The sequence below is a fragment of the Coffea arabica genome, chromosome 2e, assembly GCF_036785885.1.
Source record: "Coffea arabica cultivar ET-39 chromosome 2e, Coffea Arabica ET-39 HiFi, whole genome shotgun sequence".
Taxonomy (NCBI): domain Eukaryota; kingdom Viridiplantae; phylum Streptophyta; class Magnoliopsida; order Gentianales; family Rubiaceae; genus Coffea; species Coffea arabica.
The window spans coordinates 71,714,307-71,728,947 of NC_092313.1; the positions used below are offsets into that span (position 1 = coordinate 71,714,307).

Below are 14,641 nucleotides of genomic sequence, written 5' to 3' on the forward strand. Positions count from 1 at the left end.
TGAGTTTAAGTGCTTATATATATATATATTGCTTAGCAGATTTTTCTCATTCTTATTTTTATTTGTAAAGCTCTTTGATTGGAGTTGAAGATTTTATGAAAACTAATATAGTCTTTTTGTAATATCAAAGTTAGTCTAATTTTCAAATCTTAGTGGAGATGATTGAAATGGTCAAAAACCTGAACAGAGATTTTGGATATTATCCCCGTATACTAAAAACCTTGAACTGCTTCTTTATGTATATTCCGAGCTAATGAGCATTAATATTCCAATGCACTAGTGTTAACTTATCACAAAAAAAAATAAAAAAGAGAGAAAAAGTGTGGTAAGGTTAACTAGGCGTTAGGCAACGTTAAACACATTGGAAAATTACTAAACAGGGTTAAGTGGTGAACCACACTGAACACTTCCCATCATAGGGTTAAACAACAAAAAAAAAGGAATTTTCCATCATCTCCATTTCTGAAGTATCAGTATATACACTATCATCATTAGATGCATGATAGGACTGTCAATGGGACCGGACTAGCTCGAGCTAGGCTCGTTCAGCCCGATAAAAAGCCCGATGAGCTCGACTTTTTAGTGAGTTGGTCTGAGTTTGAATCTAAACATTATGTTCGAATTAAATATAATATGAGCTGAACTTGAACCTTATTAGGCTCAAACCCGATATAGGTTCGGCCCTTAAATTACCTATATATAAAATGATATATATATAATATATATATTTTGATATTATATACAATTATATATCCAAATATATTATTATTAAATACTAAATATATATAAATTACAAAACACAAAAAATACGTTTAAAAACTCTTACGCAAACTTTCTTGGGAGACAATATTGGTAATGCATAACTGAAACTTTAACTTTTCTTATTGATTGAGTAAATTTTTGTGTTGACATAATATTGGTTGATTTTTTTTTAGTCTAGAAACACAAATCATCAAACATGTTTGGATTCAAGTCACAAAGCTATGAAGAAGTTCAAATCTTTGACGTTGTATTGGTTTATGACAGCATGTTTTATTATTATTTTTTATGTATTTTGAACTAATTAGATATAAATATTGTTGAAAAATTCTTGGTTTATATACTTTTTAAGACCTATTATTTGTTCATATTTAGTTTTAATGTTGTAGTCTTGTGAATGTTGAATTAGTTTTACAATTCAAAAGTTATAATAATTCTATTAAGAAAATTGAGGAGCAATAAGTGAATTTGGGTTAAACTCGAATAAGGCTCAAAACCCGAATATTTTGTGAGTTGAGTATGATCATCACATTTATTAACTCGAGACTCACGGCCTGAATCCCAAAAGTGTTACAAATTAAATGAGTTGAATCTAAACTTATGAAAGATCGACTCTTATGGCCCAATTGACGGGTCTAATATAGCATGATAACTCATTTGAATTTAAATTAGAATTTCAAATTTTGCTTATGTATCATTGATAATAAATACACTTTTAGTGTATACTTGTTTGGATTGTGATTTTTTGCAGAAAAATTTTTACGCTCTCTATAAATACCTTTTTCAATCATTTTTTTATTTCACATACATTAAATCAATACAATACTTTTTATTTTTTACAAAACTCCTAAAAATAGCAATCCAAACGGCTTGAGAATACTGAGATTTCGAGGGAAGGGTTAGTTTGGCCAATAGAGAGCCAAAGGCGCCAAGTGATTAAAATGACCTTGGGTTATTAGTTGAAAGGCTATTTGCCATTTTAGACTTTTAGGCGAAAAAAAAAAACTCTGATATTGTACTATTATATTGCACGTACGAGTAATCTGCCGTGACATGCAATTTAAAATACGAGTAACAAAAAGAAACTTTTGTTGTATAAAATGTTAAAAAGGGTTCTTCATGCAAAATGCGAAAGTGTTTAAAAATATATAGTTTATGCATTGATGAATTTCTGCATTCAAAATATGGTACAGTGGGATGGTTTATAAACATGTAAGTTTTAGCTATCCCTATTTTTTATTAAAGCAGTAGTAATATGGCAACCAAAAGCTTAAACAGTTGAGCTCTATATCCAGGCTTCAAAGGTCTTTCTTTTATTTTTAGTTATTTCTTTTGTATGACAAATTATATATTTTTTATTTTATCATTTTTTTTTGTATTTAACATGCCATGCACGTTGTTTCTTTCCTAGATTGGAAGGATGATAATTTAACATCAATATGTATTTTCGCACCAAAATGGTGAAATGATCTTATTACCTGCCTATGGCAAAGTGGTGATAAATTTTATTTAAAGCGTCAAAGTGTGGCAAGTTTCATAACATAGAAGCCAAGGTGTAATTAACCCTAAAAGATAAACGCACTAGTACATGATAGATGGATTTTTTTTTTAACCTTCTCTCGTTCCAACTCACATCCTTTCTATTCCCAATTTCTAACTTTTCGATATAAAATTTGAATCCTGAATGTAACAGCGAGAACGATTTTAAAGGCTGATCTAATGATTGATAGATGGATATTTGAAAATTCTAGGATGGTATACATTTGTCCTCTTTTTTTTTTTTTTTTTAAGTTTTGAATCTTGGTGCCCTCAAAAAACTAGAATTGCAACTCTCCATACAAAAACTTTTTAGGTTCTATCACCATGTCTGCTTACAAGCAAAGGAAATTAGTATTAAAAAGGGAGGGATTTTAATTGAATAGTATTCAAAAGGAGGGAGTAGATAGTAGTTGCTAGTTACGTTGCTAAGTTGGTTGTGCCTTTTATTAAAGTGCTTATTTTTCTGGTTCATGGCGCAATCGTACGTCAAGGACGAAGCGGAATAAATTCTGCCATACAAACAGACCTGATCTAATCTGTCATTCTTAAGTTGACCCCCCAAAGAGTCAATCTTCCCTTCTCCAACAATTGTCATCTTCTTGGTTTTTATTTTTTTGGGATACCTTTCCTCTGAGCAGAATGTTGCAGTACATCTCCAACATTGGGCAGAATGAAGTTTTTGTCTAGATACCTTTTGAAATGAAGAAAATCATATTTCGGTCAGTTCAGCAAAACTGCATAGTTAGTATGTAATACCGTTTCATTGTGAACAATTCAACTCGCATTCATGTGGTAAAACTTGTTGCACTATTCCAAATTTCTACTCAACTTATTCTTAACTTGAGATTTTTTTCAGTAAATAAATGGTTTTTTCTTAAGTGAATGTTAATAATAGCAGGTGATTTCAAGCGAAAGTTAATAATAGATTGAGTACATGGTTAACCTTCTCCAATATCCTTCGTACATATTGCTTAAGTTACTCTTTTTTTTTTTTTTTCCAGAAACGATAGATGTTTTTATTGATAAAAACTTACGTATTTGAGTAACGGCTCAAAGAACTATACAACGTGTACCTTTGACAGTTAAGGAGTAACAAAAGTTCTCCCCTCATATCTGAAATTGCCTAATTGCTTAAGTTACTCAAGAGACAGCAAATCAAGAATGTGGGTTTTGCAAAATTACTTGTGCCAGAGTTTAGTAGGAAGCTGGGAATGGTTGGGGGAAGAGAGGGCCAGAAACTGCCTCGTTTAGTAGGTAAACAGTAATAATATAGCATATACTAGTATAAGATATTGCTAAAAGTCTTGGTTTTCTGATCTAGCTCTTTGAATATTTGTAAACCCTTGTTCATTGTCAAAAATCCCGGTAGAATAATAGGTTACTAAAAGTTGCAAAAGTGATGTTTCTCAACAAAAATTTACTAACTTGATGAATATCAAAGTGAGACGCAATTGAATTTCAGAAGAGTTTGTACCAATGGAATTGATTGTACTACTATTTCAGAAGAGGGGAGCAAATTGCAGTCTTACCCTCAACTAAACTGATAAAAAGGGAAAAAAAATTAAAGAAAAGTTAATAAAATCTTGAAGCTGGCAAAATCTGATTCTCCAGTACCAAAGGAATTTAGTACTTACTTATTGCCGATGAGCTTTAATGCTTTACCTAATCAATAGTAGTAGGTTGGGAATGGAACGTAAGTAAGTGTAGACTTCTCACTTACACTATAAAAAAAAGGGGTAATTGAGGTTTCTTGCATCATTTCGATACTAGATGCTGTTACACTTTTGTTGAAATATACTAGAAAACTTTACTCCCTTTATGGTGACTATATGAGCTATTTTTAGTAGATTTTTTGAAGTATTAGTGTCCTATTTCTGAGACATTGTAGTTATACTTAGTTTTTGGTCATCTTTGAAGATTGGGATTTTTGTTTTTTATATTTTTTTGACTTGATGTTTGGAATCTGTTCATATTATATTGCTAGATTGATCTTTGGCATCATACAATTTGATGAAGTTTTGTAGAAAAATGCATAATACATATTAGTAACAATTTTAAATTAGCCATTTTAATGTGTAATGGAACAATTAATTGGTTTTAGAATGTAAGAAAAAATCTAGTAAAGTTAATTCATAAGCAAGAAGAAGAAATTAGGGAGGGGGTAATATGGTTTCATCAAAATAAAAATGGGATAATGGGAGTGCAAATAACATTATCCTAAAAAAAATTATATACAAAAAAAAACATTTTAAAAAATCAATAGTAAGTTATAAATTGACAATATTTAAATCATTGCCTTATTAGTAGTCACATTTATTTTTACTCAAAGAAAACAATTACTTAAAACTGGTCTTGGATTCAAATATTCATGCCCCTTTCCCACTTTTTAAATTCCATCATTCCCCTATTAGAAAAAGTAGAAAGAAAAAGCTGGTAAAAAAGCACATAGATAATATGAATATTTGTATGTTGCACTTCTTTAAATTATGTAGGTGACTATATATTTGATTTACCAAAATTTAGTAAATATTATATCAAATGATTTTTTAAAAAATGGGTCAAGGGCACTTATCAATACACCTCATCAGCATTTAATTTACTATGTGAATATACACTCACATTTAATACATTTTATATATATATATATATATATATATATATATATATTTTAGTGTAAGCAGAAGGATTCGAACCCGAGATCTCTTGCTTACACTCCCTTCCCCCGTACCACCCAACCCATCCCTCCCCCCTTACATTTCTATATTTAAATACTCGTCAAAGTTAATTTCAGTTTTGTCAAAAGAATTAGGGAAAATGACCTATTTCATCCCTTGTATTTCACAAAAATATTCTTTTCGTCCCTCACTTTTAAAACGAAGCAATTTGGTCCCTGACATTTAAAAATTAAATCTATTACATCCCTGAACCTAATTGTCAATTTGAATCAAACCATCCAATAACCTAGTAATAAATTTTGGAGATAGAATTGATAGATCATATCACATGACATTTATTGAACAAAAAAAAAAAAAAGTATAACATAAAAGGTCATTCTTTGTCTTGGAATAATAGGATTTCTTTTTTGGGTAAATATTTTCATGTACCGTTAGTATATACACTTGTGAGTCTACATGTATATCATAAATACAAAATTTGGTATTTAAATTTAAATTGAAATGATATGGCAGGTACATAAACCCATCAGTGTATACAATGACAATGTAGGAAAGATTAATTCTTCTTTTTTATGTTATAATTTTTTATTTTTGGTTTCATTAAATTTCACGTGAATATCAAGTTGAGTTAGTCAAGTGATCTACCAATTATACCCTCAAAATTTGTAATTAGGTTGATAGATGGATTGATTCATATTGAAAATTGGGTTCAGGGATGTAATAACTTCAGTTTTTCAATGTCAAGGATGAAATTGCTTCGTTTTAAAAGTGAAGGACGAAAAGAATAATTTTGTGAAATGTGAGAGATGAAACCGGTCATTTTCCCAAAGAATTAACACGTGAGAGTCCAAGGCACCTGCTAACCAAATCCGGTATCTATATAAGGTGTTACCTTCTGAGTTTTAATACGCGTATTTCATTAGGTGTAACACAAAAAGTATAACATAGCATGCAAACTTTCTTTATATATATATATATATATATATATATATATATATATATAGACACACACACTATATGTTAATTGTCTAAAATAATTTTGCTTTTGCCTTGGCATTTTTTTTTTCTTTTGAAAAGGATTATCTCTGTTTGGATTGGTCATTTTCTGAAAAACAAATTATTCGTATACAATGCTACAGTAATATATAAACAAAAACAATTTCAAAAATACCAAAAACAAAAAAATAAAACAACCTCAAAACTACAAAAAAAAAAAAACAACTTCGAAAACACAAAAAACATAAAAAAAATCTCAAAAAACACAAAAAAATAACCTAAAAAATAATTTCATCTACAGTAAAAAGTTTTTCACCTACATTGTTACAGTAAAATATTTCAAAAACACTCTAAAAATAGCCAATTCAAACTGAGCCGCTTCATTGAGTGATATATAATTATAATTATTTGACAGACAACACCATGCTCATTGAGTGATATATAATTATTTATTACACGACTAACAATTGAATAAATCTTATTTTTAAAAATTCAATAATTCAGATTGTGTCGCGATTAGATTGTGTCACGTCCAGATTGCGGGTCATTGGTAGATCGGGCCTACCAAGTTTTGGCACTTACGTATTACATAACGGGCGGAAATAATGCGTTTCATCTTCTCCTCTTCATCTTTGACATCAATTTTGGCCTAAACTTGCTCTCTCAATCACTCTTTTAACTACTACTATTACTATCTTTCTTTTCTTTTTAAGATATGCCATTTTCATTTTGAAACATTTCTTGGTAATAGTTTTATCTTCAACTACCGGAATATGTACCAGGCAGGCAAAACAGGCACCAAAATACGCTCAAAACTCACACACGTCATTTCTCTTTCTCTCACACACAGTCACACAGTAACAGCTCAATACTTTTTCTCTAATGTTTAATTTGCCTGCTGACCGGTGAGGGTGCTTTTTTGCTTTGTCTTCATTCACTCCCTTCCTCAGTCTTCACACTGACAGAGGGCCACCAAGACACACACAATGCTCATCAAAATTTAAACTCAACCGACCAACCACTCTGCTATTCAGATCTCTCTACAGATTTATTTATTTATTTTTCTACTCCAGACATATGTAAAATCAAAAGGGCATTTCAGAAATCTGGAAAATATTAGTGGGTTTTACTCGGATTCCTGGCTGGTAACTTTCGATTTGAAAATGTTTCAACTTTATTAGATTTTCTTGATGTGCATTCTTGCCCCATGATAACGTAGTACTGATGTTCTAGTTCTAGTGTTTGTTAAACACAAGAAAAGAAAGGACCTGTATGCATAAAATGCTACTATGGTTCACTTTTCTTGAATTGTTGGACTTAAATGCTAATATGAAAGTTCACATTTTTTTGATCGTATAGGTACTTTTGTTGATGGGTTTTTCTGGGTTTCTCTATTTGTTTATGTTTTCAATTATATCTGCATAATCGCTGTAGTGATTTTATAAATGTGTAAACTCCGCGTGTTGCTTGCTTGTTTTAGTGTATTTTGTGGTTCTTGAATCTAGGGCTTTTCTTGATAATTTAATATATGATGAAGCGATTTTTTACGTTTATGAGTCAATAAAAGGATTTTGAAGCTTTTGGAAACACACATTTTCTGTTTTCTTCTGTAGTTTGACTTATAATCTCGGTATACTTGGTTTTGAATGAATAATGTGGGCACTGAAACTGTTGCAGTTTTGTATAAATTGATGATTTTGAGACTCAGGATATCTCTTGCTGATGCAGCTAGCTGGATCTCCTTTAGTTGTGTTGATGATTTAGGGGACTTGATTGATTTTTGGGATTTGAATGAAAAAATGGAAGTAGAAAAGCGAAGTTCCAAGGGTGGATTTCTTCATTTGTTTGATTGGAATGTTAAATCCCGGAAGAAGCTTTTCTCCGGCAAATTTGAGTTATCTGGTAATTTTTTGTTTAACATTTTTGTTTCATTTGCTCTCTTAAGTTGAAGTTTGACTCTCTCTCTCTCTCTTTCATGTTTAATCTGTATTGCTGTTTTTTCTCTGAAGGTTTAATGTATGATGTTTTGACTGCAGATAATCCACAGCAAGGTAAAGAAACTTTTGATGATACAACAATTTCACGTCTTCGAAAGGTACTTTTCTCTTCATTTTATTATCCAGATTATTTTTCACCTTATCTTAATTTGTTTGAAAGAATTTAAGCTTCCTTTTATGAAGGCGCATGACAATGGGTGTGGTCCAAGTACCAGAGGGAACGATGGTTCAAGTTATGCTTCATCTGTAAATGGTGATGAAATATATGGCACAAGAGCTCCGGGGGTCGTTGCACGACTAATGGGATTGGATACACTTCCTACTTCAAATGTTTCTGAGCCCTGTTATACACAATTTTTTGATTCTCGCTCTTTTAGAGATTCTCATTACTCAAGGGGTATGCCTGATTTCCGGAGCGAAGAACACATCATAATCTATGACAGCATGCGGAATAAGCTAGACGGGTTCACCAAGAATCCTGTTGAAGTGATGCTGCAGAAGGTGCAGAATCGACCAATTGAGAAGTTTCAAACTGAAGTACTGCCCCCAAAATCTGCGAAGCCCATTTCAATTACTCACCACAAGCTTTTGTCTCCCATTAAGAGTCCAGGGTTCATTCCAAGTATGAATGCTGCTTATCTAGTAGAGGCAGCTGCCAAAATCATCGAACAAAGTCCTCGTTCAACTGCTAGACATAAGTTGCCATCTTTGGGTTCTTCTTCAGTTCCTTTGAGAATCCAGGATCTTAAAGAGAAAATGGAGGTTGCTCAGAAATCTTCTAGGACTCTTCAAGCTTCTCAGAAGGCCAAAGAACAAAGCTCTTCCAAACAGGTAAAGAGACAAACTAGGGACAGGGTCCAAGGTCAAGGAGAAGCTCCAGACATGTTTAGGGTTTCTGATACATCAAGAAATGCTGGTTCTCAGAGTATCAAGAATAAGGAAAAATCAGTTTCACTGGCTGTTCAAGCTAAGGCTAATGTTCAGAAGAAAGAGGGATGTACTGCAATTGGAAACCGGAGTTCTGTAAACCATAAGGAACCTAATGATGTCAGGCATAGCTCTTCTGGTAGGAACCAATCAAAAATCCAAAAGAATGTTGAAAGGAGAACATCAACTGACAAATCTTCTGATGTACTTAGGCAAAATAACCGGAAGCAAAACTTTGCTTCAGCTAAAGAGATGGAAGGTTCAAGGCCTCCATTTTGTCATCAGAAAGACAGGAAACAGCTGTCTTCAAATGACGTATCTAGGCCGAATAAGACTGTAAATAAGATTGTTGTAAGCACTCCTGTCATGCCCAGAAAGACCTCAATCCATCATGTTGGAAAGGAACAACTTCCATCAGCAGTAAAGAGATCTTCAGGAAAGAAGCAACCAATCAATGGAAACAATTTTTCTCATGGAAATGATAACCAATCAGTGAGTAGAGGCGAAAGGTCTATAAAATGCAATTATGAAATTGATAGGTGCAGTAAATGGGATGCAGCTGAGAGAAAAAATGGCACGGATGTTGTATCATTCACATTCACTTCTCCAATTAAAAAGTCATTATCTGCTTCTAGTTCACCTGTGAAAGTCACTGACAAGAAACGAGGCTCATTCCTTGTTCCCACAACTAGTGAAAATCAGTCTTCTTTTGGTCTGAATGTTGATGGTGGTGATGCTTTAAGCATTCTTTTGGAACAAAAGCTCAAGGAGTTGACATCTAAAGTTGACTCATCTAATCAAGACCACTTCCATTCAGAGTTTCCTTGTAGTTCTGCTGGCAGTTGTGAAGATTCAGTGTCTACTCTCACAATGACACATACCACATCTGGTGAACATCACAAAAATTCCCAACTTGATGTGCCTCTGGACAAACTGGGCATCCAACCTAAATCCGATAGCTCTTCTATTGATGAACTTCACCTTAAAGCAATGCAAAAGTGGCAGGTAATTTGGTTTATGATTTTGTCTGTACGTGTATTCTTATGGGTCATGTTTTTTTGACTGCGTTTGCTGTAGTAAAAAATGAAAGAAGCATACATATTCCTTTGTTTACCCAGAAAAAAAAAAAAAAAAAACCTTTGACAATGCTGCAAAACAGTAAAAAGTGATTGAAATTCTCTATCTCACTGGAGCATTACAAGTATGCCTTTGTTGGTTCAAAAGTTTATTTGTTTTTTTGTGAATGAAGACATCACATCAATACAACTACTAGTGCATTCTAGGTAACAGGTAACATCATTATCAGCTGGTGTCATCTTGTGATCAAGGAATGGCTTCAATACAACTGTGCTGTAACCCGTGATTCCTTTTTTTTGTTGAACAACTAGGTAGATATTGTTCTGGCATCTATGTAATTCAATTATATGGGTTACAAACCAAGAATGGTCCTATGGTGGTTGTTGGTTCATTTGTAGAACTTCTGCCTAATGGCTATGAGCCTCTGTAGAAGTTTGAACTCAAGGACAAATTGGGTGATTTCCCTTATCAGCAATAGAGTATTTTAATTGGCGGCCTTAATTTGCTTTATGTAGTTTCTCTTTTATCTTTTTTAACCAAATTTCATCAAAATTTTTTATCTCCCTTTAAAAGTTCATTGCATGTTGCATTTCTAATAAATAACTCAAATCAACAGTATTGTAGAATGACCAATTCTATTTCTTGTACTACGATCCTTGTTTAGATACTTCTTTTTTACCATGATTAAGTCAAATCTACATAGCTAACGTGTACAAGTACTTGTACAGTCATGTAGAGAAGCCTTTATATTGCAAACTAACTGCAGTGATCACTTCTCATATTCCTTGAATATCTGGAATACGTTAGTTGGGGATTAACATCTGCTAATTTCATATCTGTCTTTCTCATCGTCATGGAGTAAATCACACGGTTACTCTTACAAGAATCACATAATGAAGTTGCTCTTGCTAGAATTTTTACCTCTTACAACTCTTGAAGTGATTCACTAACTGTACATTATATCAGTCTGTTTGTTTAAACTCTTATCCCACTTGTTTAGAGTCAGATAATGATGCTTATTCATTATTATTACAGTATTCATTTAAAACAGCTCTCTGTGGAATGTCAGTTGGCAAATTTAAATGAGATTTGGCTGGAAATGCCAGATGATGAACAGTTGCCGCCAATACGCTACTTTTAAGTTTGCTTGTACCCAAACAAGTTTGTTTGCCTTTTAGCTCTTACGCTTCAACTGTTGGTTTGTCCTAATAAACATCCGTTAAGTAGTTTTTGTTCTTTCAAGTTCAAACTATGGTGTCTCGCATGATTTTGGACTCCATATTAATTGAAAAATGCATGTAGTGGCCTCTTTCTTCTTGGCGCATGCATGCATTTGTGTGGGTTAATAAGCAGCATAACACTTGCTAATTTTATTCTGCCCATATAGTGCTGAAAAGAAGTATTGTACTCTGTATTTTCTTCACCATTCTCAGGGTGTACAGGAGATGGAAGAGCTTGGCTTTATTAGATATGACAGAGACCCCAAATATCAATCCTGTGGTCCAGTGTCAAGTTTGGAACCCGCCTACTCAGAGAGTAGTTGCAACTCTCTAGATAGCAACAGAAGTATTAGCGGTGAGGGTAAGAATGCTTGTCCTCTAAGTACTGTTATCACATTTTTCTAATCTACACTGGATTGAGATAGACTATATTATCTGGCATTTTATACATAGTCCAAGAACTATATAATTGATCTATGATCAACTGCATAATAAAGATTTAACTGATGGCTGTTAACATTTAGGATACACGAGGAGGTTATGAATATACAGAAGCCTATGAGCCTTAAAGTCTTGATTGAAATATTTAATCGGACCAACTCTTTTAGTCCTTAGTAGAATTTTCTTTGGGGGTTGTAATTTAGGATCTAATGTAATATTTTCTTCAATTTCAGCTAGCAAGATGTTTTTGGCAGTTGAAGCTTATGAAATGACTCAATGGAGCTCCACTAGAAAGTCCCGACCTGTGGAAGCCGACATGGAAGTATCAGATTCTGCCTCTTCAGCCTCTCTCGGGGCCACAAGTGTAACAGATACAAGTTCATCATTCACTTCAATGATTACTAATGAATCAGCCAATTGGGAGTTGGAATATATCCGGTGTATACTTGTTAACACTGACTTGTTGCTGGAGGAGTTTGCACTTGGTGAGGCACACAAGGTCTTAGCTCCCAATCTGTTTGATCAGTGGGGTGAAGTAAAACTAGGATCAAGTAAAAATGTGGAAAAGAACTTCAAGTTAGTGCAAAAGGTATTGTTCGACTATGTTGAAGAATCTCTAGAATTAAAGTGCGTGCAGCTTTTTAGTGGAAGCTGGAAATCTTGGACTAAGCTAGCAGCTCTGATTCAGAAGAAAGATTGGTTGGCTGAAGAACTGGGCAGGGAGATTTCAGGCTGGACAAGCATGGAAGATTTGATGGTAGATGAGCTTGTGGACAAGGACATGAGTACCAAATTGGGGAAGTGGGTTGATTTTGAGATTGAGGCATTTGAAGAAGGTGTAGAAATTGAGAAGAGAATATTGAGTAATCTGGTTGATGAATTGGTTGATGATTTCTTGCTGTTCTAAAGCATTGCAACATAGGCTACATAGGTTTTACATTACTCAAGTATGACTTGTAGATACATGGTTGTTGTGATGGGCCCAAAAATATAAAGGCTTACAAATTCATACTTGAGCAGATTGCATTTTGATTGTAACTTCACCGTTCTTCATTGCTTCTTGTCTCCCTGGGTAGAACTGCACTACTGAAATTTCTTGAAACGCTTTTTAGGCCTAACTTCCTTTCGTTATAGGACCTCATAAACAGTGACATTACAGGTTCCGTCCGTATCTTCTACTATAAGACTTTTACAACCTGGCTCAAATATTACAACCTTGTGTAAAACCAATTCTTTGTAAAAAGAAAAAAGATTGAACTGGTGATCATAAAATATCATGCAGGTTATAGACATTGAAAAATCATTTTGATGTATAACTGTGTTAGGCTGTGCCTAGCAGACATGAGGGATTCGACATGACATATGTATGATGAGCCAAGCCCCAAGATAACTAGAAGGGTACACTGTAGAAGACTAATCATTCTAGTTGTCCTTCTTTGGGCGGCCATGTGGGGTGTTTGGCTGGGATTGGTCAGGTTGAATTTGGTTGTAGTAGTGATTCTTTTCCCCATAAATGGGAATAATTGATTTACACGGTTGAACCATATTAACCTGACAATCGACACAATCTCAAGTGTTTTGGTGCTGGTGGTTAACCAAATCCTTGTAGATCCAATGGTTTGAGGCTGAGTCTTTTCATACTTGAGGAGTCGTAGCCATGCTCTGATGAAAGGAAGGACAAAAAAAAGAAAAAAACATGGAGTTACCACTTCATTATCAAGAGAATCGCTTTCTTTTGGCCCGCCCTATTACGTGTCAAAATGTGATACCATCACTTAGAGTTAGAGGAGGTGGAAAACTAGTGAAGTTGCAAAGTTTGACCATCAAATTTAACATTTTCAACATTTTTTGATATGGGTATAACTTGATATAAACGAGTTTTTAATATACCTTGAAAATAGATGGTTAGGAGGGTTCAATAGCACTTGGTTTTGGCTGAGTGGCACCTACTTGTTGAGGCTCAAGAATGTCAAAATGGATAAGCAAGAAGATGGGAGTGAATTTCTTGAAATGACTTGCTAGGGGTATCCAATCACCAATGGGACTGAGCCAAATGGTACACAAATAGAACTTCACTGCAATTATAGGTTGAATTGTGGTCCAACATTTAAGTAGTAGGTGCTGGAAAGAATTACTATATGGTTTGGAGAGATGATGATGGAATCTAGGACAAAATGTTGCCTTAGGGGAGTGATCCTTCCAAGAAGCCCTTTGTGATTGGCATCATTAACTTGGGCACAAATCAAAGCACATGCTTCTAAATTCATGAATTCCAAGCAAAATGTTTGTTTATGAGCAAGTTGATGTTTGTGGTATTTATTGCAGACATGTATTTTATGGCTGTGTTGTGTAATGGGATGGCAGAAGATGGCTGTGGAGATGAACACAGAATGGTCATACTTTGCCAAATGGGCTCACGTGCCATTTTCTAATATTGGTAGGTTAACCGGCCAACATATCACGTGATCCCATCATTTCTTTGCCTTATTGCTTAGAGTGCTATCTTGGATTGCCTTTTTTTTTTTTTGAAAATTTTTTTACGTTTTCCATGAACGTATTTTTTAATCAATTTTTTGTATCTCATACACATCAAATAGCTATGGTATTTCTTTTTCTAAAAAACTCTAGAAAATAACAATCCAAACGGGTTATATAGGCAGTACATTATTCATGATCTATTTTTCCAAAAGTTAATAGATAATGTTACAGTCACAATGTTTATACCAGAGAAAATTTTCTTGTTGTATCCTCACATGTCAATATTAATTCAAGACTAGGAAGGTTGATTGGAAGGATAATTTAATTTAATAATTAAAACCAAATTTGCTATGACATTAATTCAAGAGTAGGAAGATTGATTTGAAAGCAATTTTTTCCCAAAAATTTTTTACGTTTTTCATGAATATATTTTCTAGTCACCTTTTAATCTCACATATATCAAATCGTTACACTACATTTTTATATAAAAACTTCAGAAAATAGCAATCCAAATGGGAATTATTTCATTTGT

The 14,641-nt window shown here is 33.6% G+C and overlaps 1 protein-coding gene across 3 annotated transcripts; it reads left to right on the forward strand.

Moving 5' to 3' along the window:
- The first annotated feature begins 6,644 nt into the window (after window positions 1-6,644).
- Window positions 6,645-12,684, forward strand: LOC113732940 (uncharacterized). Of its 3 annotated transcripts, XM_027259001.2 has the most exons (6): window positions 6,645-7,114; window positions 7,698-7,871; window positions 8,006-8,064; window positions 8,150-9,898; window positions 11,404-11,551; window positions 11,865-12,684. In XM_027259001.2, exons 2-6 carry the CDS (start codon window positions 7,769-7,771, stop codon window positions 12,536-12,538), a joined length of 2,733 nt encoding a protein of 910 aa, XP_027114802.2. In that variant the 5' UTR covers window positions 6,645-7,114; window positions 7,698-7,768; the 3' UTR covers window positions 12,539-12,684. The 3 variants fall into 3 exon arrangements, with proteins under 3 accessions (XP_027114802.2, XP_027114804.2, XP_071937041.1); XM_027259003.2 differs by lacking the exon at window positions 6,645-7,114 and having other exon boundaries at window positions 7,674-7,871; window positions 11,413-11,551; XM_072080940.1 differs by lacking the exon at window positions 6,645-7,114 and having other exon boundaries at window positions 7,676-7,871.
- Window positions 12,685-14,641: the final 1,957 nt, after the last annotated feature.